The sequence below is a fragment of the Nerophis lumbriciformis genome, linkage group LG30 (assembly GCF_033978685.3).
Source record: "Nerophis lumbriciformis linkage group LG30, RoL_Nlum_v2.1, whole genome shotgun sequence".
NCBI classification, from domain to species: Eukaryota; Metazoa; Chordata; class Actinopteri; order Syngnathiformes; family Syngnathidae; genus Nerophis; species Nerophis lumbriciformis.
In genome coordinates this window covers 235,271-247,328 of record NC_084577.2, presented here as the reverse complement: position 1 = coordinate 247,328, position 12,058 = coordinate 235,271, and the positions used below count along the sequence as shown (strand labels likewise).

Here is a 12,058-nt window from a genome sequence, read left to right as displayed (position 1 = left end):
AAGCCTGTTTGGATGAGTGGCGAAATGTCTTAGAAGACAACCTGAATGCCTAGTATGACTACAGTGGGCTACACAAAACTAGACTAGAGGTGTCCTATCTACTCTTTGAGCATGCCTGATGAAGCCTGCTCGGATGAAAGGTGAAACATCTTCTAAGACAACCCAAATGTCTGATTAGTTGACAGCTCCAGTATGACCGGACTATACTAGACTAGATGAGTGCTGTCCTATCTAGTATCTAAGCACTAAGTGATGAAGCCCACTTGGATGAGAGACAAATTATTTTTTTAGACAACCTGAACATCTGACAGCTCTAGTATGACTAAAGTAGGTTAGACAAGACTAGACTATGGCTGTCCTACCTAGTCTTTCAGCATGAACTAGTGAAGCATGTTTGAATGAGAAGCAAGACAACTTAAACGTCTATCTAGCTGACAGCTCTAGTCCGAGTCTAGTCGAGTAGACTACACTAGAGTCTGAGTAGAGTAGACTGAACTAAAGCTGTTCTATCTATTCTTTTGAGCATTATCTCTTTGAATATGCCTGCTTGGATGACAGGAAAAACATGACTAGCTAAAAGCTGTAGTCTGAGTAGAGTAGGCTAGACTAGACTAGGCTTGAGCTGTCCTAGCTTGTCTTTGAGCTTGAGCTGATGAAGCCTGCTTGGATGAGAGGTGAAACGTCTTCTAAGACAACCTAAACGTTTGACTAGCTGATAAATGTGGTCTGCCAGGAGTAGGCTATATTAGACAAGAATAGGGCTGCCCTATCTAGTCTTCAAGCAGGAACTGATGAAGCCTATTTGGATGACAGACAAAACATATTTTAAGACAAACCGGACGTCTGTCTAGCTGACAGCTATAGTCTGACTAGAGTACTCTAGACTAGAGCTGTCCTATCTAGTCTTTGAGCATTAACTGATGAAGCCTGCTTGGTTGAAAGTTGTGACGTCTTCGAAGACGACCTAAACAGTCCAGTTGTGATCGATTTAATGGGTGAAGTTTACTTACATCCAATTCAGCAATGACAATTTATGAAACATTGGTTAGCAGTTATTGGTTTCATATCTGAATCTTACGCACATTTGGTTTAGGTTTGATTTCGGGCCTAGAATTGATTATGTGGTTCCATGCATTGTGTTGCACAAATACCAAACACGGCCCACAGAAATTGGGAATTGAGTAACTTGAAACGTGTAGTGTAAATCCAGCCTGAGTCATAGGTACTGCTGTACCTCGTTTTTTATTGTACCCCAAAAGGTCAGATGAAGACCAAATTGTACGAAAAGAGAAGCAACATTTTTCCGTAAGAAATCAAGTACAGCGGGGTACACACAAAAAACGAGGTACCATTGTGTTCAAAATGTGTGCACTGGTGCGTTTACCTCCATGCACATTTTAAAATGCCGCAATCCCTTTTCTTCCTTCGGTCCAGTCTTGGTGAAGAGTTCTACAAGGAGGCCATTGAGCACTGTCGCAGCTACAATGCCCGACTATGTGCTGAGCGATCCATGCGTCTCCCCTTCCTGGACTCCCAGACAGGTGTGGCCCAAAGCAACTGTTACATCTGGATGGAGAAGAACCACCGTGGACCAGGTGGGTGTCTGGGTGTGGAGCCTGTATCATTCACAAAGGTTCTTTCTGTCATCCTTCTATCTTGTTCCACAGCTTCTTTTCTTCCTTTACTCTTTCTAACACCAGTGTGTTTTGGCCCAGAGCCACACATCCCTGTGGCCATGATATGCCGCTGGTACCAATACTCCTAAGAGATACTAGTACAAGCTGTCTCTACTTTTTACATTTGGTCAGTAGCACAATAAGCAGAATTGGGCAGAAGTTACTAGTTCAACTACATTTCCCAGTCGACATCAAATAGCTTTTCAGTGCCCAAGAAGCTACATGTTCCCAGACATTTCTAAACCCTAAACGCATCTCTCCCATATTACTTCACCTATATATCCTTACAGGCGAGACTAATATGTATAAAAAGATGCCCGTTAATTATATAATTTAGCTAGCACAAATAGTGGCAGCACAGAGCATGTGAGACAAGACCACATATGTAATAATCAATCCAATCAAAGTGTATTTATATAGCCCTTAAAGGGGAACATTATCACAATTTCAGAATGGTTAAAACCATTAAAAATTAGTTCCCAGTGACTTATTATATTTTTCAAAGTTTTTTTCAAAATTTTACCCATCACGCAATATCCCTAAAAAAAGCTTCAAAGTGCCTGATTTTAACAATCGTTATAAACACCCGTCCATTTTCCTGTGACGTCACATAGTGAAGCCAACACAAACAAACATGGCGGAAAGAACAGCAAGCTATAGCGACATTAGCTCGGATTCAGACTCGGATTTCAGCGGCTTAAGCGATTCAACAGATTACGAATGTATTGAAACGGATGGTTGTAGTGTGGAGGCAGGTAGCGAAAACGAAATTGAAGAAGAAACTGAAGCTATTGAGCCATATCGGTTTGAACCGTATGCAAGCGAAACAGACGAAAACGACACGACAGCCAGCGACACGGGAGAAAGCGAGGACGAATTCGGCGATCGCCTTCTAACCAACGATTGGTATGTGTTTGTTTGGCATTAAAGGAAACTAACAACTATGAACTAGGTTTACAGCATATGAAATACATTTGGCAACAACATGCACTTTGAGAGTGCAGACAGCCCAATTTTCATCAATTAATATATTCTGTTGACATACCCTCATCCGCGCTCTTTTCCTGAAAGCTGATCTGTCCAGTTTAAGGGACGGTGTGAGCCAAGACATCCAGGGGGTTTAGCTCGCTCGTCTGCGGGAACAAACTGCCGCCATTGCTTGCCGTGCTACCGAGGTCCTTTGTCCCTGAATTGCTCACACACTCCGGCAGATTCAATGGGGGTCTGGCGGCAGATTTATTTGACTTCATCGTTGGAAATGCATCTGCTTTGAGTGTCGCAGGATATCCACACATTCTTGCCATCTCTGTCGTAGCATAGCTTTCGTCGGTAAAGTGTGCGGAACAAACGTCCAATTTCTTGCCACTTTCGCATCTTTGGGCCACTGGTGCAACTTGAATCCGTCCCTGTTGGTGTTGTTACACCCTCCGACAACACACCGACGAGGCATGATGTCTCCAAGGTACGGAAAACAGTCGAAAAAACAGAAAATAACAGAGCTGATTTGACTCGGTGTTTGAGAAAATGGCGGATTGCTTCCCGATGTGACGTCACAACGTGACGTCATTGCTCCGAGAGCGAATATTAGAAAGGCGTTTAATTCGCCAAAATTCACCCATTTAGAGTTCGGAAATCGGTTAAAAAAATATATGGTCTTTTTTCTGCAACATCAAGGTATATATTGACGCTCACATAGGTCAATCAATCAATCAATCAATCTTTATTTATATAGCCCTAAATCTCAAGTGTCTCAAAGGGCTGCACAAGCCACAATGACATCCTCGGTACAAAGCCCACATACGGGCAAGGAAAAACTCACCCCAGTGGGACGTCGATGTGAATGACTATGAGAAACCTTGGAGAGGACCGCATATGTGGGTAACCCCCCCCCTCTAGGGGAGACCGAAAGCAATGGATATCGAGTGGGTCTGACATAATATTGTGAGAGTCCAGTCCATAGTGGATCCAACGTAATAGTAAGAGTCCAGTCCATAGTGGGGCCAGCAGGACACCATCCCGAGCGGAGACGGGTCAGCAGCGTAGAGATGTTCCCAGCCGATGCACAGGCGAGCGGTCCACCCCGGGTCCCGACTCTGGACAGCCAGCACTTCATCCATGGCCACCGGACCTGTGCCCCCCCCCCTCAAGGAAAAGGGGAGCAGAGGAGAAAAGAAAAGAAACGGCAGATCAACTGGTCTAACAGGGGGGCTATTTAAAGGCTAGAGTATACAAATGAGTTTTAAGATGGGACTTAAATGCTTCTACTGAGGTAGCATCTCTAATTGTTACCGGGAGGGCATTCCATAGTACTGGAGCCCGAATAGAAAACGCTCTATAGCCCGCAGACTTTTTTTGGGCTCTGGGAATCACTAATAAGCCGGAGTTCTTTGAACGCAGATTTCTTGCCGGGACATATGGTACAATGCAATCGACAAGATAGGACGGAGCTAGACCGTGTAGTATTTTATACGTAAGTAGTAAAACCTTAAAGTCACTTCTTAAGTGCACAGGAAGCCAGTGCAGGTGAGCCAGTATAGGCGTAATATGATCAAACTTTCTTGTTCTTGTCAAAAGTCTAGCAGCCGCATTTTGTACCAACTGTAATTTTTTAATGCTAGACATAGGGAGACCCGAAAATAATACGTTACAGTAGTCGAGACGAGACGTAACGAACGCATGAATAATGATCTCAGCGTCGCTAGTGGATAAAATAGAACGAATTTTAGCGATATTACGGAGATGAAAGAAGGCCGTTTTAGTAACACTCTTAATGTGTGACTCAAAGGAGAGAGTTGGGTGGAAGATAATACCCAGATTCTTTACTGATTCGCCTTGTGTAATTGTTTGGTTGTCAAATGTTAAGGTGGTATTATTAAATAAATGTCGGTGTTTAGCAGGACCGATAATCAGCATTTCCGTTTTCTTGGTGTCTGGTGATAATGTTCCCCTTTAATCACAAGTGTCTCAAAGGACTGCACAAGCCACAACGACATCCTCGGCTCAGATCCCACATCAGGGCAAGAGAAAACAAAATTCAATGGGATACAATGAGAAATCTTGGAGGGGACCGCAGATGTGGGGACCCCCACCCCCTGGGTGACCGGTGCAATGGACGTCGAGTGGCTCTAGTTAATAGTGTGAGAGTCCAGTCCATAGTGGGGCCAGCAGGGGATCATCAGAGACGTCCCCAACTGATGCACAGATGAGTGGTCCACCCCGGGTCCCGACTTTGAACAGCTAGTGCTTCATCTGTGGTCACCTAATAACCTCTCCATGCAGGTCAGGGGGGCAGAGCAGAAAAGAAACGGCAGGTCAACTGGTCTAAAAGCAGGGTCTATTTAAAGGCTAGCATATACAAAAGAGTTTTAAGATGGGACTTAAATGCTTCAATTGAGGTAGCATCTCTAACTGTTACCGGGAGGGCATTCCAGAGTACTGGAGCTCAAATACAACATGCTCTATAGCCCGCAGACTTTTTTTGGGCTCTGGGAATCACTAATAAGCCGGAGTTCTTTGAACGCAGATTTCTTGCCGGGACATATGGTACAATACAATGCATTCTAGCTCGTAAAATAAACACTAGCAAAAGTCAGCTAACAATTGAGCTAGTGGGAGTCTACTCTAAAAAACATCCAAAAGCCTCCATCATCGTTTTATTTGTACACACTGTAAGTATATGTTAGGGTTGTACGGTATACCGGTACTGGTATAGTTTTTGCGGTACTAATGAATCAAATACGGTACTATACTCTGTTTGAAAAGTACCTGCGCGTTGTCACTTCATGACATTGCTGGTTTTACGAGCAGAAGACCATGTTTGCCAGTGCACAATCACGGAGTACTTACCTGTAGACAAGGTGTGTAGACAGAAAAGGGAGAATAGTTGCATTTTGGCTTAAAAAGTAACGATAAATGTGAAGTTATAACACTGAAACACCTTCAGGAAGAGGTGCTTTAAGACATGGCTAGCTAGCTCGCGGAAAACGTCCATCCGCAGTCGGTAGTGTTTTAGCTACTTCTAAATCACTAATCCTCGCCTTCATGGCGACAAATAAAGTACGTTTCTTACAAGTATCATCCCTGCAGGACGAAGAATAGCTAAACATGCTTCACTACACACCGTAGGAGGATGCGATAACGTACCGCTAACATTTGAACATTTTGGGTTGCCGACCACTGATCTGGTGGTACGCCAAAAAATCAATGAAATATTCATGCACAGTGTTACTGTACAAACTGCGTGCAATGTTACAGTAGCCAAAATGTTTTAAATATACCATATTTTCGCAGTTTTTTCATAGTTTGGCCAGGGGTGCGACTTATACTCAGGAGTGACTTATGTGTGAAATGATTAACACATTACCGTAAAATATCAAATAATATTATTTAGCTCATTCATGTAAGAGACTAGACGTATAAGATTTCATGGGATTTAGCGATTAGGAGTGACAGATTGTATAGCATGTTCTATATGTTATAGTTATTTGAATGACTATTATGTTAACATACCAGTTGGTTATTTATGCCTCATATAACGTACACTTATTCAGCCTGTTGTTCACTATTCTTTATTTATTTTAAATTGCCTTTCAAATGTCTATTCTTGGTGTTGGCTTTTATCAAATACATTTCCCCAAAAAATGCGACTTATACTCCAGTGCGACTTATATATGTTTTTTTTCCTTATACTCCGAAAAATACGGTACTTGTTAAATAAACCCTCTGCCTTGTTTTTAATGAATAATTAGGCCTACTACGCAACTGTATTTTGATGTTGGTCATTATGGTTGTACTTGGTGAAAAAGATTTGAGAACCACTACGATGGTGGCTTCCAGACTGAGTTGTGTTTCTTCTTTTTAATGTTTTGAGCTTCAGGTCACGCTCCAGGTCAGTTGTACACGTATCCCGCACGCTGCTGGCGCAAGAAGCGGCGGCTAAACATCCTGGAGGACCCACGGCTCGTACCAATAGAGTTTAAGATCGGTAAGGAGGAAACGGAATGGTCTGATTTGGAAGTGCAGCACTTTCAGATCGGTGTTTGATTTTTTTTGGAGGACCCATCTAGTTTGTTGGGGTCACATAATAGTGTGTTTTCTTACCAGATTATGAGGCCTCTCTAAAAAAGGAGGGGGGTATTCCAGATGGTCCTGTTTTGGAGTCACTGCTCGCTGGGGAAACTCTGGACAAGAAGGTAGAAACAAAAGAGGAGGAGCCAATGAGCGAGTGTCAGGTGAGGCGTGTCAATTTTGTGTCTCTATCTACTTTGTACTATCAGTCTGTAATAGTATTTATTAATGTCATTATAAATAATAGCACAGACACACATTGTAGGATTATGAAAAAAAAATACAATTAAACCATACTTGCCAACCTTGAGACCTCCAATTCCGGGAGGTGGGGGGAGGGGGGGCGTGGTTGGGGGCGTGGTTAAGAGGGGAGGAATATATTTACAGCTAGAATTCACCAAGTATATATAAGAAATACTTGACTTTCAGTGAATTCTAGCTATATATATATATATATATATATATATATATATATATATATATACACACACATAACACTCATCTACTCATTGTTGAGTTAAGGGTTGAATTGTCCATCCTTGTTCTATTCTCTGTCACTATTTTTCTAACCATGCTGAACACCCTCTCTGATGATGCATTCTGCTTCGTCTCCTTGTTGTGTGCGCAGTTGTGCACTGCACTCTCTAAAAGCCCTAGATGTTATTGTCACATATGCATGTACAGCAGATGGCAGTATTGTCCTGTTTAAGAGTGTCACAACATTGCTGTTTATGGCAGACAAACTGCTTTACGGTAGACGAAAACGTGACTGCTGTTGTTGTGTGTTGTTACCGCGCTGGGAGGACGTTATGGTCCGCATGGAGCTGGAGGGGGCGTGGCCTCCAGCTCCGCCTGAATTTCGGGAGAAAATTTGTCCCGGGAGGTTTTCGGGCGAGGTGCTGAATTTCGGGAGTCTCCCGGAAAATCCGGGAGGGTTGGCAAGTATGAATTAAACACAATGTGATGCTTAGCCTAGTAGCGGTGAAAATCTGGATAACACAGGAAGTAGCCATCTTTTTTCATATTGCAGTTATATATGGTCATTATAGCTTAGCAAAAACCACACAGACTTTTGCCCAGTAATGTATTTTATTTGGTTATGCATTGTTGTTACACAACTCAATCCTTGTGTAATATTCAACAAATGTAACACAATTTTTAAGAACGATACATTATATTGAGAGCGGAGAGAAATGCCACATTTTTTTTTACACTTACATTGCCCACAGTATTTTGCAGGATTTTTTTTCCTGATTGTCGCGGCCTAAAATGCCTGAATTTGTGGCAGCTTTTTGAAAAAGTTCTGAGGCTCTTTTTTTTCAATAAAAATAAATAAACTTCTGATTGAATGAATTTGTGTTCCTTGTAACCTTTACATCAAAAAGCACAGGATTTCCAACAACATTGTATCGATTTTTTACTGGTTTTATACCACACAGACTTAACAGTAAACACTACCATGAATTGATTAACGTGGACCCCGACTTAAACAAGTTGGAAAACTTATTGGGGTGTTACCATTTAGTGGTCAATTGTACGGAATATGTACTGTACTGTGCAATCTACTAATAAAAGTTTCAATCAATCAATCAATCAAAACTTGACGGCAGCAAAAGCACACACTCTGAGCTCATTGCCAAATTCCTGTACTGTTTTAATTTTTCTTAACTAATAATTCATTACAATTTCAAAAAGGAGAATCACCAAAGACTTACTTATGGTGCGCTGTCTGCTGCAGACATTCTCCGTGTATGTTTTACACTGGAAAAGTGTTTGTCCATCTTAAACATTCATTTATGTTCAAACACATTAAGAATGAACTGTTGAGAGCGATCTATAGCAGTCATTTTTGTTGGTCAATAAGAGACAATGCGAGATTATCATCATACAAAACCCAAAACCAGTGAAGTTGGCACGTTGTGTAAATCGTAAATAAAAACAGAATATAATGATTTGTAAATCTTTTTTAACTTATATTCAATTGAATACACTGCAAAGACAAGATATTTAATATTATTTTTCTCTTTGGTCCGGAGGACACGACTTCCACAGTTTCCAAAACAATTTGAAATATGGACTCGTCAGACCACATAACACTTTTCCATTTTGCATCAATCCATCTTAGATGAGCTCAGGCCCAGCGAAGCCGACGGCGTTTCTGGGTGTTGTTGATACATGGCTTTCGCTTTGCATAGTAGAGTTTTAACTTGCACTTACAGATGTAGCAACAAACTGTAGTTACCGACAGTGGTTTTCCGAAGTGTTCCTGAGCCCATGTGGTGATATCCTTTACACACTGACACACTGATCGGTTTTTGATGCAGTACCACCTGAGGTATCAAAAGTCACGGGCATTCAATGTTGGTTTTTGGCCTTGCTGCTTACGTGCAGTGATTTCTCCAGATTCTCTGAACCTTTTGATGATATTACCGACCGTAGATGGTGAAATCCCTAAATTCCTTGCAATAGCTCGTTGAGAAATGTTGTTCTTAAACTGTTTGACAATTTGCTCACACATTTGTTCACAAAGTGGTGACCCTCACCCCATCCTTGTTTGTGAATGACTGAGCATTTCATGGAAGCTGATTTTATACCCAATCATGATACACACTTGATCCCAATTAGCCTGTTCACCTGTGGGATGTTCCAAATAAGTGTTTGATGAGCATTCCTCAACTTTCTCAGTCTTTTTTGCCACTTGTGCCAGCTTTTTTGAAACATTTTGCAGGTAAGAGATTCTAAATGAGCTAATATTTACAAAAAATAACAAAGTTTTCCAGTTCGAACGTTAAGTATCTTGTTTTTGCAGTCTATTAGGTTGAAAATGATTTACAAATCATTGTATTCTATTTTTATTTACAACTTCCCTGGCTTTGGGTTTTGTACTTCAACATCTATAACATGTAAATGTTGCCTCTCTGCCAGGTCAGCATTGAAAATTAGAATCTGTTTTTGATTGCCTTACTCTGGATAAATACATTTTAAAAAAGGAAGAAAGATTTTTCGTCATTGCACAAGTACAACAAAATGTCATTTTAATAAATGTATTAAAAAAAATATCCATCCATCCATTTTCTACCGCTTGTCCCTTTTGGGGTCGCGGGGGTGCTGGAGCCTATCACAGCTGCATTCGGGCGGAAGGCGGCGTACACCCCGGACAAGTCGCCACCTCATTGCAGGGCCAAAAATATATATTATCTATCCATCCATCCATCCATTTTCTACCGATTATTCCCTTCGGGGTCGCGGGGGGCGCTGGAGCCTATCTCAGCTACAATCGGGCGGAAGGCGGGGTACACCCTGGACAAGTCGCCACCTCATCACAGGGCCAAAAATATATATTATCTAATATAATACGAAGGTCCTGAGTAGTCTTGGGTTCAATCCCGGGCTCGGGATCTTTCTGTGTGGAGTTTGCATGTTCTCCCCGTGAATGCGTGGGTTCTCTCCGGGTACTCCGGCTTCCTCCCACTTCCAAAAATATGCACCTGGGGATAGGTTGATTGGCAACACTAAATTGGCCCTAGTGTGTGGATGTGAGTGTGAATGTTGTCTGTCTATCTGTGTTGGCCCTGCGATGAGGTGGCGACTTGTCCAGGGTGTACCCCGCCTTCCGCCCGGTTGTAGCTGAGATAGGCTCCAGCGCCCCCCGCGACCCCAAAAGGGAATAAGCGGTAGAAAATGGATGGATGGAATATAATAATATATTATATTATATAATCTAATATATTATCTAATAATATCTAAATATATAAATACATCAAAACTAGGAAGTGTGGATACCGTTGTGTTGCTTAATGTTCTTGTACCAGAATTCCCAGAAGGCTTAGCGCTGTAGACTAGAACCAGAAATAGGTCTGAGCTATGTGGGAGGACAAAAAATGTGCCATTCGAGCAACAAATAATTCATATATTTTCACACATTGCTGGTTTATTTGTTTTAATAAAAGGCATTTTTAGGCAAGTTTTCAACAGAAAAAAGTAGTATGAAATAACAAATATACATTTTATTTTATAAAAAATGAAAACATCTGCAAATATGCTGAATCGGGATCTACTGTATAGCAAAAATGGATGTTGAGCGAATGTATTTATTTTTTGCGCCTCTAGAAATTGCTCGTTGGAGATTTTCCTCATGAGCTGGAAGTGGACGAAATGGAGGAAGACGTGCCAAAGCGCAAGAACCGTACCAAAGCACGGGTAGGGCAACTATTTCATGTCATATTGAAGACAAATATTTTTAAAAAATGTATGTAAAAATACTAATTTGAAGTAGAAGATGTAAAGAGCCTTTGAAACAAATAGATTATCATTCTTTTTAAATTAGAGTATAGACCAAAAAAATACTCTTCGCATTTGTTACTAATACAAGTAAAAATAAGTTGCAAACAAGGATGCATAAATTGAAGTTGGCACGGGACTTTTTTTTCCTTTCTTTTACAGCTTTGATTAGAATACGCAGTTGAGGGTTTTTTTCTTCTCTATGGGGCGTCCTGTGGGAATATAATCAAGTGTTAACAATGTATCTCCGAAATGATCACACACACTCTTCTACAGAGACAGCGAGCTTGTTAATTGGAGCTGTTGGTCCCCTGCTAAGTGTCATCAGTCTCCTCCTGCTGGAAGTGAAACCTTCCTGAGAACAGATGATTAGAATGCAAACGTAGATGTGTCGACTCTTTGAGTGATGATCAGGGTGTTGTAACACCTGTGTTTGCCAAAAAGAAGGTTCAAACTTGATCTGTGATGGTTTTTATTTTTGACCTGCATTATCAAGTTCTTCCATGCATGCATGTGCGTGTGTGTGTTTGTCAGGCTTATGGGGTTGGAGGCATGAGGAAGCGCCAAGAGCCACCTGCCATAGAAGACAGAGACAAGCCTTATGTCTGTGACAGTGAGTGTTGCATCAATCCTACATTTCTTACATGCAGATGTTCTCCTAACTATGTTGATCTTGTGCGTTTTAGTATGTGGAAAGCGCTACAAGAACCGCCCGGGACTGAGCTACCATTATACTCACACACATCTGGCAGACGAAGAGGGCGAGGAAGACTCAGAACGACACACGCTACCCTTCCAGCGCAAGAACAACCACAAGCGTGAGTCTGCTGAATGAGTGTTCCTCTACGTTTGTGTATACCGTGTGCACAACAAGGCATTACATTCTTCAAGTTAGTGTTGTCCCGATACCAATATTTTGGTACTGGTACCGGTACCAAAATGATTTCCATACTTTTCTTTACTTTTATTAACAAAGTGGACCACAAAAAATTGCACTATTGGCTTTATTTTAACAAAAAATATTAGGTTACATT

At 41.5% G+C, this 12,058-nt stretch overlaps 1 protein-coding gene across 2 annotated transcripts in view; it reads left to right on the top strand.

Moving 5' to 3' along the window:
- The window catches only part of dpf1 (double PHD fingers 1), a 168,021-nt gene that overhangs the window by 62,736 nt on the left and 93,227 nt on the right, over window positions 1-12,058 (top strand). The window contains exons 3-8 of one of the 2 annotated variants that reach the window (XM_061925341.2): window positions 1,435-1,595; window positions 6,553-6,660; window positions 6,780-6,907; window positions 10,854-10,943; window positions 11,559-11,637; window positions 11,711-11,842. In XM_061925341.2, the coding sequence (XP_061781325.2) occupies window positions 1,435-1,595; window positions 6,553-6,660; window positions 6,780-6,907; window positions 10,854-10,943; window positions 11,559-11,637; window positions 11,711-11,842 (698 nt within the window). Of the gene's footprint in view, window positions 1-1,434; window positions 1,596-6,546; window positions 6,661-6,779; window positions 6,908-10,853; window positions 10,944-11,558; window positions 11,638-11,710; window positions 11,843-12,058 lie in introns of both variants that reach the window. The other variant, XM_061925342.2, reaches the window with a different exon arrangement.